At 40.2% G+C, this 24,411-nt stretch overlaps 1 protein-coding gene across 1 annotated transcript; it reads right to left on the reverse strand.

The window, feature by feature from the left end:
- Window positions 1–19,715: 19,715 nt before the first annotated feature.
- On the reverse strand, window positions 19,716–23,122 carry edn2 (endothelin 2). The gene is made up of 5 exons (XM_030411339.1): window positions 22,952–23,122; window positions 22,075–22,228; window positions 21,802–21,915; window positions 21,120–21,203; window positions 19,716–21,000 (listed from the first exon to the last, which is right to left on the reverse strand). The coding sequence occupies exons 1-5, from the start codon at window positions 23,016–23,018 to the stop codon at window positions 20,901–20,903; spliced, it is 519 nt and encodes a 172-aa protein (XP_030267199.1). The 5' UTR covers window positions 23,019–23,122; the 3' UTR covers window positions 19,716–20,900.
- Window positions 23,123–24,411: the final 1,289 nt, after the last annotated feature.

Raw genomic sequence — 24,411 nt, forward strand, 5'->3', positions numbered from 1 at the left:
CAATTTGGCATAAAGGTTAAAACTGGGGGCAGTTAGTCTGGCTGTGATCAGATCAGAAATATGCCTAAAAACAAAACATTCTGTTGTCTAAAATAGATGTAGAATGACTCAATCATTATTTCAGTTTTTAAACCCTTGTTTAAAACAATGACAATAACCTTTCTGAAGTTAACATGTACCTTATTTGTTAAAAGTAAAACACAAATGTAAAATGACAAGTCCAGCTGTACAATACGTTACCTTTTTCTTGTCCCAATTATACATTCTATTAATTACTTACTAATTGTTAGTAGGTATATTTTCTTAAGAGTGCCAAGCTAGCGCTAAAGCTAAGCCCCTGTACTAAACACACAGACATGACAGTGACACCGATCTTCTTATCTCTAAGAAAGAGAATGAAGACGCAGATAATTTGATGGCTTTAACACATTATTTGGAAAAATTTTCATGCTGAGCCTGTATGCACCATTTGCAAATGACACAGTGATAATAAAAAACGGGCCTTTGTGCAGCTTTTTGCAGTTCAGGCACAAAAGATTTTGCTTCTGTGCTAAATAGTGAGAAACCCTCAGCTTGTAGCTGTGTGATAAACAGTGTTGGGGAGACTTAAACTACATGTAGTTGAACTACATATTTTAACTACAATTTGCTGTTACTTGCTGGAAGTTAAACTACATTCATGTTTTGTGCTGTGTCAAGCATTTCAACTACTTTTTGGGTCATTTTTTGTAGTTCAGAGGGATATTCCGGTGTAAATTTAATCCATGGTCTAAATCACTGTGAAACTGTGTTACACTCCCTCTTGAGAGATCAAGTCAGCAGACCGCTAATTTAAGAGTTTTATCATCCTCAGAAACGACCGCACGACAACAATACATTGCAGTAAATGGGTCCAAATATAAACCGCCAGCACAGCACCAAACTTCAGCAACAGTACAAATAGGGTCTCAGCACATACTCCAGGGCATCTAACCTCCGCTATATATATATATATATATATATACATATCTATATATATATATATATATATATATATATATATATATATATATATATATATATATATATATATATATATATAGATATATATATAGATATATATACATATGTATATATATATATATATATATATATATATATATATATATATATATATATATATAAACAGCTATATGATATAAATTTTACTTTATTTTTCTTTGAAAAAAGGCATGAAACATGTCATGACATGCTAAGCCAACGCTGCCTCTGATTGGCTTGCCCTGGCAGCACTCAAATGCTTCACAGAGTGGGCGGGTCTTTGTGTCAAGGAAGGCAGAGCTCATATGGCCTTTGTGAGGTCACCAGATGAGTCCCCACAAAATGCTTTTAAATCTCTATCCAAAATGTCTAAAGTGTTTGTGAAGTTCAACACTGGTGTCCCAGCCAGTGCAGCATGTGAGCGTATTTTTAGTGTTGGTAAAGATGTTTTAGTGCCAAATGGAACCGGCTGTCTGCCCATGTGTCGTGTCAACAAGCGATTCTGCCCTGGCATCTAGTGCTAGTGCCTCAGTGTTAGTGCCTCTGAAGTTCCTGTGTTGTTGACCAAAAATGTCAGCTTTTGTTCTTTAAAAAATAAAACTTGAGTTGAGAGGCATATTTCTGCTAACGTGAATTTTTTGTAGGCTATTATATTTTGTTTCATATACACCATATGTTGATTTATTTAATGCCTACGTAAATGAGTATAATGAGTATAAGTAGTTGCTAAAGCTACTTTTTTTAGCAATAGTACAAACTACATTTTTTCAGGGGTAGAAATGTAGTCCGTTCAAACTACTGCCAGGCTGAACTACATGTGGTTTTACAAGCTACGCTTGCAAAGTAGCTGGTAACACTGGTAATAAAGCATTGTCTTCTGTAGGTATAGCTAATAAGCTGTCTGTGTTAGGCTGTCCAATCAGCAAGTCCAAGAAAAACATTTTGTCGTAAGCTGCATAGGTTATTATTCTGCAGGATATGTTATCATCTGTAATACAGTAGTTTCCTTGTGACAACAACCTTGACAAAGCAAGATGGATGGCCTCATTGTGATAATGAAGCTCTTAAGACGACCTCAGTCTGCTAAAAAGATTAAGATTTTTTTTGTATTGCATTATCAGCATTGAGCTTTTCAATGGCACGTGAGTACACGTGACACCAACTAATACCTGATTCAAGGCCAGTTTGGCTTCATCAGTCCAAAGGTCTGCTTACATGAGTATTTAAAATGAGGACATTTTGCAGCAATCCCGTTTCATTCCAGTAAAATTGATGTGATAGTTGTTGGACTCGCTTACAGGGGCTCAAAGTGATAAAGTAAACAGAGTGGCGACAGTCCCATAGACCTCCGTTGTAAAAAATGGCGGCGCTTTTTACTGCCTACTTCCGGGTTATGGAGCTCAGATTAGTTCCAAACACTGTCATTTGGGAGCTGGACCTCATTCACTTACATTGCTGCTCATCGAGTAGTTCTTAGCTAAGTTGCTGAAATATCGACCTCTTTTGAATTGTCAACTGGCTATATTGTATCAGAGGCCCTTTGTGATGCTTGTACTGGTCTTCATTTGTATATGCACAGCATAATTATCTATATTTCATCTTGGTTGTTACAACCAATTTTCAAGCATTGCCTGCTAGCAAGTTAGCTAGCGCGACTTTGCCAGCTGTGAAGGTAACAGTTCGGTAATGAATAGCTAGCAACTTTTATATTAATGATGTTGGGTAACTAACAAGCAGGATTTAGATGTATTATCAAGGGGTTTTAATTTATTTTGGCTTGTATCTGCTGAACCTGACCGTGTCAGCCGTCGTTTTTTTGTGTGATATAAGGCTAGTTCTAGCTGCTAGCACTAGTAGAAATAAGTAGGGAATTTGTGTTAAATATTTCATTTAATATTTCATTGAATTTTGGGATATACTAACTTTTCATGACGTGTTGGCTGTACTTAATTTTTTGTACTGTTCCATGTTCACTTTGCTGTTAGTGAACAACTAGCCTAGCGCTACTTGCTGATTCTTGATGACATGCTAGCCGACAGATTCCATTATCCTAACTGTTCCTTGAGCACGTGATCAGGGCAGGTCAAGGCATTGTTTGTGACTCCTGATTTGAGCGACAGTTATTTAATTAGGAATGATGGGAATTTCAATTAGTGAAACATTGCTTTGCCAAAATGGATGATTTATCATTGGTAGGTAACCAGAGAAATAACACTAGTGAAATTAACATTCCTGCTTCTATTTGGAGTGAAGGTTTGACTTTCCCTGATGTGGAGTTTACTTTTGTTCTTTTTCTTTCATTGTGAGTTTACTAAATAGCTCTTATTTTAATTCTAGAAGAGCCGGTATCAGATGAATCTAGCATAGCCGACATCACCTCTGCTTTCTGTCTCCCTCAGAGCACCGAGGTCCATGTAGCCTTTTGTCGCAGCATATGTAAGTACAAAATAAGCTATTATCTCTCTGTTCACCAAAACATTATTTAAACTATACCTTAACAGCTCCCTGCTCTCTTCCTTTCCATTGTCTGCCTTTCTCTGCATCTCTCTCTCTATCTTTCTCTCTCCCATTCTCTCTCTGTTTTTCATACTTTAAGGTGCCACTTTGGTGAGGAGCTCTTTAGGTCTTACTGTGGGCATTATTGTGTATTTGTATAAACAGTATATTTCATTAAACACTGAAAAGACATCTCTAGCAGTGTTTCTTTGACATCCACTTTTACTTCAAGATGAGAATTGTGACACTGTGGCCATCTCTCACAAGATGAACGTCTCTGTGAGGAGTGAAAGAGTGTATACATTTACAAATTAATATAATTTTTTTTTTTTTTTTATAAATTAACATGGTTACTCTCTTCCATGTAGGCCACTGCGCTTTATTTTAAGCGGCTGCTGCTGCTGGTGACGATGGCTGCTGCTGGTGGTCATTTGATTCTTCACAGTTGCGGTGTCATGGATCACCTGCCCCTGGTTTTTGTTTTTCTTGTTCACACACACACGCACACACACACACCTACACACACACACACAAGCACACATTCTTGTTGTCTGTCATTGTTTAATACGAAATACTTTTCTTTGAAAACCTTCTTTTGTATCAGCCATCATTACATTGATGTCTCAATAGCTGTAACAGGAGTTACAAGTGTTTCGTTATAATAGTTACTTGGGTTGAGTTACAGCTACCCTTACTTTTACTCTGTGCACTAACCCAGAGCCATAGAGTAAAATCTTAATAGCTCTGCACTTACCTATAGTCCCAAACATACAAGCATAAATTAGTTTTTATTCTGTAATTGTTTTAATAATATGTGTATGGCTTAATCTTAAAACTATATTCTTAGTCTTAACATGATCATGTTTCACAGTGTGGTCCTGGGGGTGGCCACTGTCATCAGAGGAAGTGAGCTAGCTACTAGGTGAATGCTGAACGGACCACGGCAGACTTCTTAGCACTACCACGAAGGTAAGCTAATAGCTGAATCAGAATTTATAAGCAAAATCAAGGGAATCAATAAAACAGCCCAGTTGTGCTAAAATTAAAATCATGAGACATCTATCATCAGATGAATGATATGGAAAAGAAAAGTTAAACATGAGCACTAAGCTTTTTCCTCCAAAAATGTCAAACTTATCTAAGTAATGCACAGCTTTTCGTTGTCACCCTGCCTCTCAAATGCAAAACTGACATTAACAAAAATGCAATAATGCAATAACAGCTGAAAAAGTAATATTTACCGTTCAATAACGCAATCGCTGCTGTCTGTCCCATAGAAGAACATGACAGCCAGTGTATGGTTTGGAACTTTTGGGGCTTACATGAACCACATGACTGCCCTGGCGGTGACATCAAAGAGTGTCTCAACTCTTCCTCTCTATGGCACTGCAAATAAATCTGCAACTTTGGTGAACTTTGACCTGCAAATTCTCAACCAATAGGATGTAGTTTTGACAGTGCCCATTAGCCTACTGTAGCAGTTATGAGACAGAGGTCAACAGTCCATGTCTTTTGAATAAGCTGGGTAAACTTAGCCTATTCTCCCATTAGCGACAGAGCTAAGCTAGCTGATTGATGAACTAAAAAGGTGTGCAATGGTGAATAAAATAGAATTAAAATAATACAATTATTTTACTGTGAGTGCTGTGACATGAAGTCCTCTGCCCATCCCACCAGAGCGCTTGAACAACTGCAATTTTAAAGTCTGATGTTTGAAATGTTGAAGTATCAGACAACATGATGGGCCGATATGTTTTCTGGCTCGGCTTTGATAAAGCACACAACTGACTTTTTGGGGGAAGCGACGGGATATGTCTCATATAACCGTCATCTGTGATGTTACAGACTGTACTATTTGAAATGCTTTTGTGGTTTGTATCCTCCCTTATAGCATCTCATCTTCAGTAGAGTCATTAAGAGGGGCAAGACCCAAATATTTCACAAAGATGTGTGGTTTAATCTCGCCGTACTGCCTTTTGTTATGACCAGGCCTTAAAGGGATAGTTTGTGTTTTTTGAAGTGGGGTCATATAAAGTACATATCTATAGTTGATCTGTTCCCTACCGTAATCACCGATCAGTGCAGCCTCAGTTTGGAAAAGTAGAGAGCCGCTCCAGCCCAGATGCTCAGCTTTGTACTGCAGTGAACGGGGTTCAGAGAAAAAGCGAAATTAACCACCTAAAACAAGGCTCACCTTAAAAAATCTATATCAGTTCAAGTGTACGTTGTATAGGAAAAATTCACACCGCTTTACATGGCCGTCAGACCGGCCTTTCTTTTGGCACTACATTTTATCAACCGTAGAACCTCCGTATCCCTACGCATTAGCGCAACAGATGATCTGCGAGCGGCGAAATACAGCGCGAGGCCCAGCTGCTGGACGAGAGGTTTACTTTCGATAAAAATGAAACTTAACTCTCCGTATCTCTCCGCATTAGTGTAACTGCGTAGGGATACGGAGGTTCTTCAGTTGAGAAAATGTAGTGCCAAAAGAAAGGGCTGTCTGACAGCGACGTGAAGCGGTGTGAATTTTCCCTATACAACGTACACTTGAACTGATATAGATTTTTTAAGGTGAGCCTTGTTTTAGGTGGTTAATTTCGCTTTTTCTCTGGACCCCATTCACTGCAGTACAAAGCTGATCGTCTGGGCTGGAGCGGCTCTCTACTTCTCCAAAGTGAGGCTGCGCTGATCGGTGATCATGGGAGGGAACAGACCGACTATAGATATGTACTTTATATGACCCCACTTCAAAAGATCCGAACTATCCCTTTAAAAATGCAACATATTGTGTGGCACAGTGATTGTCATCCACAGCTGGATCCACCCGTCTTACCTCCACCCCCTTTCCTGTCATCATGAATAAAGGCCATCATCCTGGGCGTCCCCACCCGATAAAGCTAAGGATGGGATCACACCCAGAGGAGCTGTGGCATCATGGAAACTTGATAAAAAGGTTGTTCGAGGCATGGGTCTTTGTTTTGATGGGAGATTCCTGAGACTATAATTAGTTAGCCAAAGATCTGCGGAGTGTCAGATATATTTAGGCTAGAAAATAAAATGAAGTTGCCTGAAGTTGTGGAATTTGTGAGCACATAGATTGATAAGATCGAAGTTTGAGCCAGTGTCCGTGATGTTTAGAGGAGGATAAACATTCTCAGCAGGCATTAGATCAGTTTTCCCCACATGTACAATGATGACATGTTAGTGTCTCGGACTGAGATGGAATTTACTCATCGGAATTTACATTCCTTTGTGAACAAGGTCATTGTAATGGTTTTACCTCCCACATTGTCAGATCAACAACATGTTAAAAGGGGAAAAATCCATCCAGGAGGCAAGCTGAGGAAAAAATGAAAGAGTCCTGGTCACATTAAGACAAGATTAGATAGTAATGTGTGAGACATTTGCCGCGCTCGTGCTGAGGGTCATATACAACTTGAAGGCGGTTTTAGTGTTTGAAGATAAGCTGCTTAATTGTGTTTACTATGGTCTGAGTAGGCGGCACAAATGAAGGGTGTCATTGGCATGCAAATCAGTCCCATCCTTTGATCCTCAATGGGCCGCAGCATGTTAGCTTCAAGATGAGCAAAGGGCCTGAGGCTGAGGTTTTAGTTCTGGCTCAGTGAGTTGGGATATGGGTGAGGGTGATTTAATTTCTAAAACAAAAAACACTGTGGTCACTGGCTTAAGAAGAAAGGGGCAGTACCAAACATTTTGGTTACGGGAGGATGTTTTAGCCTTTATTGATCCTGTAAAAATGACTACCTGCTTCACATTAATGCAGTACCTCAATACTTGGTGCTCCGTACCTTCTTGCTCAGCTCGTAGGCACCTCTGAAGTAGCCAATATGTGTTCAAGAAATATTTGAGCATTTTGTTTATTGTGCTTATTTGTTTGAGACTGTGCGAGAGTAAGATGAGAAAAATTGACATCTTTGCTAAATGAAGGTCAGGAAAGGGTTAGAATAGCTCAGGAAAAGGACAGGAAGCAGGGGGAAAAAGCTAGCTTAGGTTAAAAGAAAAAAAAAGAAAAAAGAAAAAGACATCTATCATCAAAGCTCGATCATCAACATTTTTAATCTCTTCTGGTAACCTATGCTATTGACAGTGATGCTACACTCAAATACTGGGATAAACTACAGTATAGCTCCAAAATGTAACTAGCCTGTAGCCTTACCCTTCCATGTTGTGCATTCATGTTTAGTGGTAGTGTGTCCCAGCAGGGCTACATGGCTCTCTCTCTGTCGTTTCAGTGTTCTGTGTTCCATTTCATTATAACAAGCACAGAACAATTGCTACTTGTTTGCTGATGTCTTGCAAGCTTGCTAACGTTACATTGTAATTACCAATTTGTGCTTCAGGCAAATCCCTCATTTTGATGTATTTCAATGTTGCATTAACCTCCTTTGATGGTATATGAAGCCCCTAGGTCGAAACTGAACTAATATCAGTGCCGACTGGCAGGGAAGTAGCACAGGTTGCTAATGTTAGTCGATAAAGCACTACCAGTGGTCAGGTCATAAAGCAGTGTTCTTTTTTAATTGATGACTTAATTGAAAGCGTGAAGTTGTGAAAGCCTTGCAAGCGTCCAGGCTTTTCCATCTCCATCAGATAAATGCCAAATGGCATTGTTATAATTATTTGCCACAATTGAGAAAACACCACAGCTGAAGAAGGCATTTTGGAAATGTACAATGACATCTGTTTACATAAACGTCATTGACGACTACTATTACGTATGAGGGTCTTGAAGGGTTGTCCCATTTCAAGGGGGAGATATCAAGAGCTACCCCTCAACTTAGCTTAGCCCATATACCTCTGCTCTGAGGGGAAAGGAGGCACCCAAAAAGTACGGGTAGGGGCAAAAATTGGATTGGATTAAGACCAAGTATATTTCAAAAAAGCTGATCTTAAATTACTTTTTTAAGGTTTAAGAAACAGTCACAAAACGTGGTTACAGCACAGCAGTTTCGTTTTAGTTTGACAGTTGCCCTGACCAGGTTGCATTTGAAAGTAAAACTGAAGACTTACTGTAAGCACAACATGATCTCATGCCCTCATGTTTTGTCTCGGCTCTTGTCTCCTTCCCAGATATGTGCATTGAAATTGAATTGTCTGTGACCAGAAGTTCGTTGGGAATTTTGGAAAGGCGTGTCTATTTGTCTGATGGTGATGATTGTGTTCTTGTGTGGTTTTACATAATGACATTTTCCTGCTTAGTCAGAAGTGATAAAGTATTAAAAGAAAACTTGATGTTTCATGGGCTGTTTAAATTCTTTTAGAAGATGAAGCTGGAGCCTGGAATGTGTATTTAGTGACTGTGAGACTATTCTGACAGCAGACATTTTTACTTGTGGGTAGCAGGGCATGCACAGGCGTACCTAATAACGCTAACGATGGCTGCATTCCATTCAGGTGAGCCAATTCCAGGAAGCTGCTATGGCGATTGCTGGCTCATTGTAATAGTTGACTGGGAGACCTCCTGAAACAGAGCCATCATAATAGGTCTATAATCCTAATTAACATTTAAATATATCTTTGATGGTCATTAGAGGCATTATTAAAATGAATGAAAATGTACAAATGCACAACTTTCTAAATCTCAATACATCAAGTCCCACTTTAACTTTAAACAAAAGGGTCTGATCTTGTTTCCCTGTGCCATTGTTATCCAGAAACCTATTAAAAGCACATAACTTAGCTACACTGTCGGACTGAGTGACATGCTCCGTTACTACCATGTACACACACACCGTAGTTGATCTACATACACACATACACACTATTACATTACATTACAAATGCCCTTCTTTTAGTTTCCTCTTGTTTGAGGTAATGTTTATTACTACAATGACAAGCTGTCATACCTTCAGTAGAAACTAGGGCTGAATGATATGATTTAAGAAAAAAAAGTCATCTTGCAATTGCTTTGACAATGTTAAGACTGTGATATGATTCAACTTTAGTGGGAATGATCATTTTTGCTCCACAATGGTTCATTCCCAATCGAGAGAACAGCTAGAATCATGATGATGTGACATTTGTTGTAGTTTCTACCAAACAAACATGTTTCCTTACATCTTGGGATCAAGATCTGTAGGCCAGGACACTTCTGGCCAGAACATCCCTGGCTCAATTTGGATTTTAAACTTGGCCATATTGTGATTTCGACAATATTTCAATTAAATGTGCCAGACCTAGTAAGGACCAGTGGGCGGACTGCAACAGACAGAGAAGAGAAGTTGTTAAAGTGACAGAGTGATGCATCGTTCGCTTTTGTGAATGTATCAGAATGCCTTTGGGAAACAGTGGTCTTTAACATTTGCACTGAAATTTGACAAATCAAATGGACCACTCCACAGAACTTGTATTGGCTTACTGCCTTCATAGACTTTATGTATTATACTGAATCAAACTTTATAAATTGAAGAATTGCGTAGGATTTAATACAGGAAACTGAATTTTTTTTTTAGCATTTTTTTAATGTAGAATTCTTGAATTTAAAAAACGCATGCTTATGTAGAAGCTCCCCTTAAAGATATAATATGCAGGAATTCTGCATTGAAATGTCATAATATTCATATTACTAAAAGTAACAGTACATTCATGTTGTTGTCCGTCGTTACTTCCAGGAGATGGGAGTTGGTGAAAGACGCACTAATAAAGAAGAAGACTAATAACACTAATAAAACATTAAACTCTTCCATGATCGAGAAGGCTTGTTGGATCGATGTTAATCAGCAGTGGTGTTCATTTATGGTATTTCCCCACCAGTGTGGTGAGTTTCACCGCAGGATCATTTGTGGTTTTTTGCAATACTCACACAGTGCTTATCCACCCAAAAACCAAGGGTGTGTGATTCTGTGAGTTTAAATTCAGGTCAACGCTGAATGAATTGAATTCGGCACTCACCAGAGACTCTGGTACTGTCTTTTCTTTTTTACCTCTCCTCCCTGTAATTTTTTCATAAAGTACAGTATATTTCCCCTCCGTTTTCAGTGAGCAATAAACATTTACAGTTTATAGACCCCACACTGAAAGTCACCTCCACAGATCGCCGCTGCAGTCAGGTTGATAAACGGGAATTAAGATAAATCTTAACTTTTTAATCCCAAAAGTTAAAAAGTGGATTTATGACCCCCTCCGGATCAGAGCAGAATCCATTGTGACTGGAGAGACCACACACAGCAGAAGTTACATACTGCTCGTTATCAAATAAACACATACGGTATAGGCACAAATCTGAATTGATTTAATTGAATCTAAGTTATATCATTTATTCACGTTGTCTCAAAATGTATTGAAAAACTTTGCATTAAATGTAACACTCTTAAACCTACTTAATAAAATTAGATGGAAAGTGTACATGTAATTAAAAAGTGTAAAGTCACTGTTTTCATGGCAGTTTCATGTGTCAGGAGTGACATCAGCCCGACATCCAGGTTCATCACCTTTTAAACAACATTCCTCACAGGCAGGTATAACAAACATGGAAAAAAACCCAGGCTTACTTGGTTACACCTTCACAGATGCTTCTGGCATGATGTGAAACAATCTCCGAAGGTTGCTTCTATTTTTGACTGTCATTTCTATTTCTGAGAAAATGACGCTCTTCACTCTGTATCAGATGACAAAGAGCATATTTTTCTGCGATATGGTAAGAAGGTTAATCTCTTCTACTGCGCAAACAAACACCGCTTTGTCAGATGAGGTGTGAGGTAAGATCTGCGGAGGTGTAGCCCTGCGGTTGTCCAGAAAATCAAACAAGCTCTGAAGGCCTGTTGCCTATTTCAGGATGATTAATGGACAGATGCACTGCATTACTTTTTTTTTAGCCGGAGGGTGCACAAGATTCATGGCACTTGAGGAAGCCCTTGATAAACAGGAGTGGATACCCCGTGTGGAGAGGAATGGAGGGAGACACTCTTATCGCAGGACTTGCATGTGCGAGGGAGAAATGCAAAACAGCTTTCTGTGTAGTTCACATGAGAGATGGCATGACTGATACATGATCAGGTGATGTCCTTTTGTTTTGAATACCAAACACAACTGCATGATGTCACCGGTGTTGAGCACCAAACATCAATCCACTCCTTGCAGTTTGGTCCCTGTTAAAAAGTCAGACAGTGGATGGTGTCAAACTCAACTCACTTTTGCTCCGTCTAAAATTGTGCACATGTAACTTGTGTAAAACAACTTTAGTAACTAGATGCCGCGGGACCTACGTGACGACGAGGGTTATTCTTGGAGTGAATTTTCAGTGTTCTCTGGCTTCATCCAAGAAAAGGAAAAGCTGCCACAGTTTTTCCCCCGCTGACTTTATAATAAATCCTGAGGAAGTTACAAATCAGTGTGAGCTGTCTGAGCTTTCCAAAACTCACAGACATCCAGTCATGCATATAATGAGTGTTCATCTGAGGCCATTGATAGTCATCACACCAAGTCACTTTATTTCTCCATGACTAACATTTTTATTTCTTTTCAGTATTGCTTTCTTTTGCCTTCCACAGTCGAGTATTAATGGAAAGTGCAATAAAAGTTAAACACTTTTACTTTGTGTTCTGTCTCTGTCTATCCCTCCATTGTGCGTATATTACAATGAGGGACAGTGTCCATCAACACCACACTAGCGGTGAATAAAAAATGTTGCCAATTGCAATGCGGGTAATGAAAGCGCTATCACTCGATAAGGGAGAAGAATGAAGAGGAATACAAAAAAAGATATTTCTGGCACTGGAGCGTCAAGTTCGATGCTTCATCAAACTGTCCATCATGAGTCTGACAATTTTAGAGTAGTGCAGAGCTAACTGGGTAGAGTTCTCTTTAAAGCGCAGATAAGGTTACCCTGCAGCCCACTGTGTGTACCAGTGAGGCCTGACAAATGTCTCGGATGCATTTCCTTTCTCGTAAATGGCCCCAAGACATTTTAAATATATTTTAAAACCTCCCTTTTTTACAATCATATCTGCTACCTAACAGGCTTGTTTTTTTTTTTTTTTTTTTTTTTTTTTTTTATGTTTTGCTATTGCTATTATATTCTTTTTTTAGGGTGTCTAAAACGTATGCTATGTTTTCCTGAAATGAATTGTTGTGTTTTACCTGACATATAATGTTGCTGTGTTTTTCTTAAATGTAGCGTTGTGTCCCTCAGGGCAGCTGTGATGTCATTGCTGTCACCAAATCACTGAGGTAGCAGAGCCTTGTCTCACTGAACAAGAGACAGTCACAGCGACGGTGGTTGAGGAGCTGCAGTTGAGAAGCTCTTGATGCCCCCCTGCAAACAGCTCACCTCCACCAGGTACACAGTGTCCTTTACCTGCTGTGCTGTGTTCTGGAAAAAACACACATAGCAAGATGAAAAGGGGGACTGATGAAAAGGAAATAAAATGTGTTTATCCAGCTTTTACAGCCACGCCTTTGAATATTAGTCACAGCCCAGAACAGCCTGCTGCTTTTAAAAGTTATCAACTCAAGTCATCAGCTAAACACACACCTTGAAGCAGGTAGCCCTGTTGTAAAGGGGAAGCAAGTCCCCACAGTGCTGGACTGGCACGCTTTTCATGTGGACACAGCCAATCTTGACATCTAGCAACTAATGGTGTTTCCAATCCATTCAAGATGTCCTGAAAATGTTTGCTCTTACAAACAATAACACAGATTGTTAGGGTATTATCTTCTTATGGAGGACATTTTTATTTTCCTAATCATTTATTTAAAATTGTATTCAGTTGTATTTTTATTATGTTTAGTGTCGTTCTTTAATTGACCTCTCTGATTATTACATTTGTTAAATAAAGTTTGTAAAAGAAAAAAAGTCGGCTAACTTTTTACCCACCTATCACTATCTTAAATGTGTTGTCTATGGTTTTCTGTTGTGCTTGTTTGTGTTTCAATATTTGCATGTACTGTACATATTTGCATTGCAGTGCTCTGATGTGTTAACTGTCCCTCCTCACTTGCTCACCTGTGTGCCGGTCAAGCATGAGGTCCAGACAGAACAGGTAGCCCCTCAGGGAAACATTGATCCAGAGCACAAAAGAACTCCTTCGACTGCCTTTAATGCACATATTATGCAGCTTCGAAGCAAGCTATGATTGCAGTTAAAGAAGAACTTCGGTTGATTTAAACATGCAGCTTCATTGCTCAAGCTACCCTTGAATTGCCAGTACCGAAGACACAAACACATTTGGTCCAACCATTACAGAGCTCTGTGAACGGAGATTTAGCATTGACAGCTAACAGCATGGGGTCAGAACTTTACACTGTGTTTTAAGCATCTTAACATGCTCCACATCTCACCCCAAAAGTTATGCAACATCAGCAGACACCTTACAACACAGCACTGTAGCGTGTATGACATAAAATGAATAAAAAAGTACTTTAAATAGTGTGTTTGTGCAAGGAGCTACATACCGGTTTGTTGACATCCGTGTGTTCCGGTAGCTAGACCAAACTAGTCAATCCGTCGAGCGTGCGCTTACTCCCTCACTGGAGGAGACGGAAACGTATTCCAGCATTTTCGTTTTTCTGTTCATAATGTACATGTCCATGTTACAGCCTGTCATGAGCCATGAGCCTTACAATAGCCTGTTAAGCCTGTTAAGTGCACACTCGGTGGATATGATCTAGCTACCGGAACACACGGATGTCAACAAACAGGTAAGTAGCTGCTTGCACAAACACACTGTTTTAACTACTTTTTTATTCATTTTGAGTCATACACGCTACAGTGCTGTGTGCTAAGGTGTCTGCTGATGTTGCATAACTTTTGGTGTGAGATGTGGAGCATGTTAAGACGCTTAAAACACAGTGTAAAGTTCTGACCCCATGCTGTTAGCTGTCAATGCTAAGTCTCCATTCACGGAGCTCTGTAATGGTTGGACCAAATGTGTTTGCGTCTTCAGTACTGGCAATTCAAGGGTAGCTTGAGCAATGAAGCTGCATGTTTAAATTGACCGAAGTTCTACTTTAACATCTGTACGTGCTGCAATCATGATAACTTCATTCAAGCCCTCTTCCAGACAGCATTTGTCAATCTGGCCCTAGCGGACGTGCTCGGGACATTGTCCCTTTGTCCCCGCTCTGCCACAATCCATCACGTATACACCTGTTATATGTTTACCTGGCTGATTGCAGATGGACATAGTCAGTTGTCTGAATGGCAAATTAAGATTTTAATCTGCGGTGTCACACAGAGGACAGTGGCTGTTTACAGAGTTGCACACATTGTTTACGCTGTCGCACCGTGAGGCAGCAGCTATCACTTTATCTGGTGTACGTGTGCCCCGCCACAGAAGAAGACATGATGACAATCTGGACCATAATGTGAAGAATGCCATCCAGTACAGGCATGCCAGCAGGTTTCATTAAGGAATAACGATGTCTGTTTAAAGCAGCAGAAGGAATTTCTGGTCGTCTGGGGCCATTTGTGCAAGAGAAATGATACACAGGTCATTTCCCAGCGGAAACATCGACCACATAGTGTTAAATATACACAGTGTTAAACACTCTGTCTTTGACTGAGTAGACTGCGGCTCCTAAATGAGGCTCACCTCTGAACTCGGTGAGGAAGCATCCAGGAATGCCTGCTATTCAAAACAGCCCTGTGACTGTTTATTCTCTGGGCCGTGAATTATTTCTGTGAAGTCATGACACATGCTCTGAAAAAGTTATCCATTTATGCAGCAGAAACAACCGTCCCCTGCCCTCGCTGACCAAGCCTGCTTCCTTCCTCATGCCTCCTGGATGTTTGGCTATGGCTAGACTTCGTGTTTTGGTATCAGCAGGCACGTTTGGGCTCGGCGGTGCAGATAGGCCAGTCTGTCCCCCCGTCTGTACCCGAGCCGCTCTGGTCCCAGCAAACAAAACCAGGAAGTGGAGGAATGTACCAAAGGCGGCTTTTACTGTAATTGCAGTCAGTTTGGACTGGAACTGTACAGCAGCGAGTGAAAACACAAAAACAGTTGCTGTGTGACACAGTTTCATAGCGTACAAATAATATCAGACCACTCATCATAATGTGTTTTTTGTATTATTTGCGGGAATGCAAGTTCTAAAACCTAACCCGAATTATTGGGAGGGGAGGAGAGGAACCGTCTTTTCTTATTCTCCTTTATTGTTTTTAACACTCCATATTTATATTTTAGCATTCCCTTATAATTATTATTCCCTTATTATTCCCAAATAAAACAGGAATTCTTAGCAAAGTCAAGCTAGAGAGGAGCAAAACCATCTTTTCCATCGATAAAAGACTCTATCACTGTTCTTTGCTCATCTTTCATTAAAATGAACTCTCCAGTTCTGATATAACTGATGCTACCATAGCAGCTACAGTAACCCCCCTTGAGGAGCTGATCGTCGCGTCTAAACCATGCCTATAGCTGCCAGTAGTTCCTCATAGACACTGACTGATTGAATCACTGTGGTTCCGACACAGCAGCATAGCTCGAAGTCCAACAAGATGGATTATCTGCCTCGCAAGGCAACGGATAACTTCAAAACCAACGGCATTCCCATCGGTCTCAGCTGTACTTTGTCTTTAGTGGTGCTAAACATTACGCCTTCTGATCATCAGCGTCTTCGCAACGCATTTGTGAGCGGGATGACGTTAGCATGTTGCCGAGAGCATCACTGTGCCTTCAGCCTCACAGAGCCACCAGCTTGACTGTGGACTTTTAGTTCTGGTTAGTTATTGATGGCACAATGACTTGTACAGTCCTGGCGAAACATCAGTTATGCCGGGGAAGGTCTTGCAATTTCAAAATCGCAAAAAATGTGTTTCATGATGCTTTTACTGACTCTTGATCATAGTTGTTTTATTAGGTATTTGTTGATTTTGTCTGTCCCTGTTATCTTTTGAATGGGAAATTCTTACTTACTTTAATACTGACTAATTTGTTATACTGACTTAAACTTTATTTAATAGTCAATTCACTGTTGACAAAAAATGAAATGATTTATAAATCACTTATTAAGCAACTGTAAAGGATTGTTAACAACAGCCAACTTTATAATGGCCATCCGAATAGTATATTTATAGATTATTTATAGTGCAGTTTATAGATGAACTACACAGTATTTATTAACCATTTACAGTGCATTATAAACACCAGCAGCGACTTGACAAAAACCCCTATGGAGGTACCATTTATTAATGATGGTTATCATGAACTGTTGCCTTTGTATGCTGACTGTGTGGCTGTCTGATTATGAATATTTCTTTTTCCCTGGTGTCTCTCTAAAAGTCCTTTCCATAGAGTCCCAAGTGAAGAATTGAAATTTGCACAGTAAGCGATGAGACATGGGGTTACAATGTGCTTACCCTAAAAGTGGGCATGCAGGAGCTCAGGGAGACGTTCACAAACAACCATAATCACACATGAAGTCATGATTTACCATCAGCCAGCATGTCAGGGAGAATATAAATCAGAATAACAATGTCATATAAGGACTATAGCAAAACAGTGCGGCTCTTGTTATGACAACAGAGTGATTAAGGTTGCAATCTAAACCCCCATCCAGCCCATATCAGTTCCCTGCGCAAACAGCAGACGTGCTCCTGTTTTTCCTTTGTTTCTTTTCCTCTCCCGGTTCTCTCCTGCACTAAAAGGAATTCAGGAGGAATGCAGAGAAAGCATCCTGTTTTCATTCCACACACTTAGTCAGCTATTCACACTCTGCAGTGCACGCTGGGGGGTCTGAGAGTTCGCACTGACGTCAGGATTGAATAACTAGGAAGTTACCATGATCTAATGGAGACACAGGTGTGTGCTAACGCCGCATGGCCTAGTTTGTTTTTGCAGTTAGCAAGGATACCTCCAAACCCGCTCAAACACAAACCAATACCACTGCTCATTACAACACCACATTAACCCGTGATTGACTTTGAATGCCGCTAATGCCTAGCTTATTGGCATTATCTGTCATTCCTTAAACCCTCGAACCTGTAACCCCGGACATCCTGTAGATAACTGGAAGCCAAAAGTCCCCAACATCCTCTCCAATAAACACTTTCTGAGCTCACGTCCCTGTCGCAGGCCACCCTATCTAAAGTAAACATCAGCATGTGGTGCATCAAGAAGACAGCGTCGTCCTCCAACCCCCCCCCAATGGAGATATTGAATGGAATTCAATATCTTGCCCGAGTATACTTACACATGCAGCCAGTGGAATCCGGGGCTTGAACCACTGACCTTCCAATTAGTGAATGAGCTGCTGGACCTCCTCAGCCACAGCCGCCCAATGATAATGATTTATGACCAGTAATACATTGAAATCGATTTTTTTTTCAGCAATTGTAATATTTTAAAGTTTAAGTGACAAAGAAAGTGGAGAGATGAGCCAGAAGATGCGTCACTTGTCGCTCAACAAATAATTTGTAAAATCTGTCACTCCATTATAAAACATCAGTCCACAGAAGCTTTGTGCCAGCTTGCAGTGTGAGGAGGAAGAGAAAAAACAAGACTGCACCCTCAGGTCTTGTTGACACACAGATAAATTGTTGCAGAGAACTTTGTTTGGTTTATTTGGTTCAAATTCCTGTTCACACTGACTTCTTACAAAGAACCACAAGATGCAAACAGAAAGTCATACACATGAATAGTAACTCATTGTTTGGAGAGTTTCTGGCTCTGTCATCCTGAATCAAATTCTGGTGGCAGGCACACAATGGTGCAGGATTAAAAGGTGGGAAGTTTCACCTCAGGTCACACTGGATGAATCTGACCAACTGGACTGTTTTCATTTGCCCCAAAAATCTGATGTACTAACTGCAAATTAGCTGTAAGCTAGCTAGCAACAGATGTGTCTGTGTGTCCAACTGCAGCCTCAGACTGAACTCAGAACGCACCAGGAGCTCTAGTTCTTTCACAAAAAGCTCACGTAGAAATGTGATGGCGTGTTGTAAATGACTAAATACATGAACATGTTACCTATTCACCTTATTCCTAGCCACCATGATACCTTGTGCAAATCATGGGCGTGACTTCTTGCAAGTCCTGACACTAAACTGGAACGACGAATGGTTAAGCTTATTCATTCATGAAGATTTAGGTTAGCGACATTAGCAGGTCAATATTTACACTACTACTGCTTATCCCACTTAGCTAATGCTTCTAAAGCCTTGAAAGTGGTGCATCAGTTATAATGATACTTGCGCTACTTCCTACACACTTCCCCAGTGAATCCCCCAGAAACTTGTGGATATGGAACATGCACAATGCCCAAATCACAAATCACTGTCACAAAATCCTGTGGTTGGTCTAGTTTGCTTTCAAAACACAAATAAATCGCACTAGGTGTGAGGTGGACGAGACCCAACCTTTCATGTGGTGAGGGTGTGGTTATTTGGTCTGCACAGTGTGTTTTAACCAAACCAAACAGGTTATACTTCATCTTAAGTGCTGCACTTCTTTGTACTGCACTTACTTTTTATTTTTATTTTTCATGTCTCTTTTCTCTCTCTCTCTCTCTCTCTCTCTCTCTCTCTCTCTCTCTCTCTCTTTTTTTTTTCTTTTTTGCTTTCTATCCGTCTTAATTTTTTTTTTTTTTTTACCCTTTCTTTCCCACTAATGTAATGTGTTGACCTGGGTTAAGGGGACTACAGACGAAAATAGCTTTTTTGCTAACTGGCATATTTTCATTTTGAGTGTAAACTGAAAATGTCAATTGATGTGCATTGTCCCTTTTGAATAAGCAAACAAATAGATAAGGTGTGAATCCAGAATAGTGTGAGGCTTTGTGGTTGTCATCTGAACATCTGTCTAGTCTTATTAGATTAAAGAACAAGAAAAGATTTGATATCATTTACACACTGAAAACCTGTTGCAGTGGGTCAAGTCAATATTGGGTCTTTGTTAAGTACCCAGTCCTCTAAAGACAATCGATGTCTCACTTGACAGCTTTATGCACTTATTCCATAAGCGACTAAATTGCTAGCGTGTTGTGTGTCAGTATCTACGTCTTTACTTCCAAGAGTAGTTTTTGAAAGGAAAAAGTTATCATGAACTTATCGTGTAAGCTATCGTTTTTTTTATCAAATAATGTTTTTTTCAATGTTAGTGTAAACTGTCATATCAGCCATTTAAATAATTTAAAAGTGTTTGCTGGACTGTGCAAAATGCAGGTGAAGGATCCAGTGAATGACACAACAACCATATGCAGTGCTGTAGGTCAAATAATGAAATCAGCATACAGAATATTTCCTTTCATTTTTATTTTCTCACACACAGTTCAGTGTAAAAACAAATATAAATACAAATCTGAATAAGTTAGAGAATAAATAAATTGGTCTTTTTTTACAATAATTTTCTAAGTTACAGTGAAGGTTTATGTTTCCATGTGTCAGTGCAGGCCACTGATGAATAGCTTCTGAAGTGCATAACACAAGTAGAGAGTCATGATTTCCCAGTGGCTTATAACAGAGGAATTAAGTGAACATTTGTCAGGGGACAAAAACAATAGTTGCATTTTTCTGGCAAGCTGCACGCCATTGAAACCTTCTGGCTTATCTTCAATCAGAACATTAAACAGGAGCTATGCAATAAACAGTGGACCCAACACAATAGACCCACTGTAGTTGTTATGCTAGCAGAGAGTCTACTGTATATGTGTGCATAGGGGAGCTGACAATGGATCTTGTGTAAAGCTGATTGTTTGTTAGATAAATCCCAAACCGACGACCTTCATTTCTCAATGAGGCAGTGAGTGCCAAGATTGAACGAGCTGCCATTTTCAAGTAGTGCCTGATAATGAATACGCCATTTGCTAATTTGCCCTAAACATTAGGCAGGACAGCAGATCCCAGCTCTGATACAGAGGAAATTCAACCACACCAAAGGTCAGAAATTACAGAAGAGTTGCAAGGACATTTGAGTAAACATTGACAGTTCCTCACTAAACACAGAGCTCATGTCACTCTGCAATATCTGATGATATCCCAAGATTGATAACTGTCCATTCAGACGAGTCACATGAGTGCGGTGTCCATAGAAACCAAAGAACGATTGACCAGTGACTGATTTGTCTTTCTTGATGTGGTCACCTATCAGTTTCCACGTCCTTAGCTTGAATTAATCCTTCCTTGACATGTGTGGAATGTTGTTCAGTTCATAAAAGTTCAGAGAATTCAGAAAATGACTATTCAAATATCTCCAGCCAACACTGCTCTATCGCAGGGCTTCTGTCTGGGTTAGCTGCCAGTCCTCCGAATCTCTGCTTTGTTGATCAAATGCTTCATCGACTGCATCTTGCGCCTTGAATCTTTCTGCCTTCACATCCCCAGAGTTGGTCAGATTTTACATTTCAAAACCCTGGTGCTGGCATCGAAGACAGCTGGAGGAGGTCCACAGAGGTTGAACCAATTCTGGCCTTCGCTCAGTCCTCTACCTCCTTGTTCTGCTCCTGAACCTGTTGACTCCACCCGGGTTCTTGTTTGATGACAGAATCGTTTTCGCGATCGCCACGTTGGACTCGACCACAGTTCTGCAGGAGAAGAAAAGGGAAACAGGTGAGAGATGCTTCATACGTCTAAAAAGTGCGCATCAATCAAACACAGCAAAATGCAGATTTAAAGGTCGACCGTTAAGGTCCTCATCATTTACCTGAAAGATGCCAGCAGTTTGTTGCTGTTTGTGTTTGCAGATTCTACCAATGGGCCCGCAACATTCGTCCTTGGACTCTCTGAGCTGTGGACAGATAAAGGAAACAGCATTAGAACAAGCACGTAACTCTGCCTCGGGGAATCAGAACGAGATAAACTGAGGCTTTCACCTTGTATTATTAAGCAAAAGTTCAGGGATGACTAAGTCATTACCTTGGAATTCCAAACTAAAATTTTTTTGATGCGTTATGGGCAAGAATGCAGGGCGCATCTTACAAAACACCACCAAGGATAACATGTAGAGATAGTGACTAATCCATACTGGTAGTTTCCTGACCGCAATAATCTGAAGACGCTACAAACATTCCTATGAGCAGAAGATATCTGAACTTTCCAAAAATAGCAGCAATGCTAATAAACCTTTGTGATTTCTTTTAAGGCCTCCAAGGACATGCGGGCCATCCTCTGCACTGTGACGACTACCCCTATACTGCAGTTTCATTATCACAGACTGAATCACTTTGCCTCCTCTCTGACTCGGCCTCTGCATCAACTTGTCGTACATGACTGACACTGGAAGGAGACACAGAATCTACTTTGATGCTATCTAGACTCCAACCAGGCTACATGATGGGGAGGTCTTGTTTCTAGGTAAGTAGATGAAAGAAGGAAAGAGCGCTCACCTTTTATGGCAGAAGCCAGAGCAGGTTTTATCGGCTGGGTCGTGGCACTCGCAACGCTCAGCTGAACGGCGGCGGCGAGACAGGGGACTTCCCAGGCCATAAGGAAGGAGTTTACTGTGAAGGAAAAGCAAAACTTGTGTTGGTGAAAGCATGTGGGAAACTGAGATCGGCTTAGAGGTCGTCCCTGAGTGCCAGCTAAGGTTAGAGGGTTTTTTTTTTTACACAATCCTCTAGTCTTTCTGAGTGTATTTCTGAGTTACTCTGCAGCCTCACCTTGGCGTGTTGACCCAGATAATATCCAGGTGGCAGAAGTAGATGCATTCTTTATCATCCCAGCTGTTACAGGAGCAGCGTTTGGTCCTGACGCGGTGAGGATGTGGAGCCTGAGCTGGCAGCTCTGCCCGCTCTGATAAGGGGAGTCCACAACCTAGAACAACACAAAGGATACCGAGATTAAAAAAACGCCAACTAATGCTTTGCAGTATGACTGTGCAGTCACTGATTATCACATGTAAATATAAAGAATACACTTGGCGGGCTAACACCCACTGCTGTGGTTAAATATTAGTGATTGTGATTGAATGGAGGAACATATTTATCATATTATTAGGCAAGGTAGTTAATCCCAGTCAGACAATCCTGTGAGCTGTCGAAGAAGTGTTTACTTATCAGAGGAAAATATCGAACCCAGCTCTTTTATTGCACTTTCTGTTTCGTGTGCATCATACCCACAAATCAGTTGAGCAGCTAACATTACTGTGCTAATTTGTGTGGTTTTTACAATTTAGTAAATTTGCTTATTTTGATATTTTTTAATTTTTTTTTTTTAACTTTATATTAAATGATTAAGTAAGTTTTAAACACAGGAGAGATACAAATTCAGATCTATTACCAGATTGATCTTTTCTTGAGCCTCTCTGGGCTCCCATATGTGACCATTTTGCATCAAAATTTGGGCATCTCTGCATCACATTTTTCTTTTAAACCGGATAAACACACTGAATGTTCATTGTAACAAAAATCAATGTATAAGAAACAAGCAATTTACTATTTTTTTTAACTGGATTTCACTCACAAACTTGTGCAAAAGCTGTCCCAACTATTTTAATAAAACCCTAAAATCCAAATAAACCAAAGAAACGTTACTCACCCTCCTGCAGAGCCATGCAGATGATGAAAAAAGTCAGTGTCTTGCACATGAAAGAAGCCATGATCATCTTGTTTCTGATGTTCTGATGTGTAGAAGCAGCAGCAGTCAGAGAGCACACTCCAGAGAGGTACAGATGAGTCTTTTCACTTGAGGTTGGAGAGCAGCAACAGGTGCTTTGGGCTCAAGTCCCTGTCAGGACATCTACTTATACCCAGCCAGCGGGTGATAACACGATGGCCCCTCCCACCTCTGTGTACAGTGTTGTTACACAACACACACATACTCCACCTGCCCTCCTCGCATTCCAGCAGTGACCTGAGCACACAGTACTGTGAGCGCCCTCAGCAGGCCAAGACGGGAAGAGAGAACAATGTCAGGGATCATATGATGCGGAGAGTTTTTTCTACTTAGAGTGCAAACTTGGCTTGAAAACAGCCAGATCATCACTGGACATAAAATCCTAAACTAAGAATGCCTTTGACTGACTCCGATACCCAACTGGAAATAGTTTGTGGCGTGTCACTTCCTGGAGGTTGCAATTTAGGCAGATCAGATGGACAAACCAAAACAGAATTCCCAGACAGTCTACAGTGGAATCTGAGCGCACTAACAACTGTGGTTGTGTGAAAAAAAAAAAAAATGAAAAAAAGTAGAAATGAGGATTTCAATTGCTTTAATCAGGTGGAGTTTTGTGTGTGTCGATGTGTGGATATGTGAGACAAAGGCTACCTGAGACAAACTGTGAACAGATGAGGTAGAGAGGAGAATATGGGCTCACCAGCATTTCAATAAGCAGCATTTTGCAGCGAGATCCATTTTGAAGATGTCAATAATATATATAATTCACCATCAATAAATAATTCACCATCTCCTGACTAATGACACTTATACAAAAGATGTAATCATTTATCACATGAATTAACAAACACACAAACACACATGTGTACGAAAATAAAAATAATGAACTATTTATACACATGTAAAATCATTCATGGGCAGATTAACAGTGTTTGAATGCAGATGTTTTGAACTGAATTGCTTGTTTCTTGAGTTCTCCTTGAGCTCTCGGCTGCATCTCATGGCCTTCGCCAGCCATCGGTGTTTGCTAATACCTGTGATGACATTCAGTGTGTTGGTAAAGAAAATATGAAGACATGTTTTATGTCGTAACAACAATCAATAATTCATTCGTCTTAAAAATGTCCTCATCTGCTCGCAAATGCATCACACAATATCTTATCATTTATTCTTTGGTTATACGTCTCATGAATTCTAAATGGGAAGTCACACAACTGGCTCCCTTGGTAGATAGAATGACTTGTTAAAACAGCACGCTGTGTTCAATAGTTGTAATAATAAGAACACTTTAATTAGGCAGTGAGAATGGAGTGGCAGCAGATGATTGCCGCTGAGACAGGAAGTCATGTGAGGCCATGACAAGCCTTGTGTCTTCCCTTCTT

Source organism: Sparus aurata, chromosome 3, assembly GCF_900880675.1.
Source record: "Sparus aurata chromosome 3, fSpaAur1.1, whole genome shotgun sequence".
NCBI classification, from domain to species: Eukaryota; Metazoa; Chordata; class Actinopteri; order Spariformes; family Sparidae; genus Sparus; species Sparus aurata.

Bases quoted from the DNA above. Each gene is read 5' to 3' on its own strand.
- edn2 (XM_030411339.1), bottom strand. From the start codon at position 23,018: ATGATCATGGCTTCTTTCATGTGCAAGACACTGACTTTTTTCATCATC. The intron at 22,229-22,951 runs GTGAGTAACGTT...GTGTTGTTCTAG, and splicing joins CTGCATGGCTCTGCAGGAGG to GTTGTGGACTCCCCTTATCA. The intron at 21,001-21,119 runs GTAAATGATGAG...CTTCTCCTGCAG, and splicing joins AAACTGCTGGCATCTTTCAG to AACTGTGGTCGAGTCCAACG.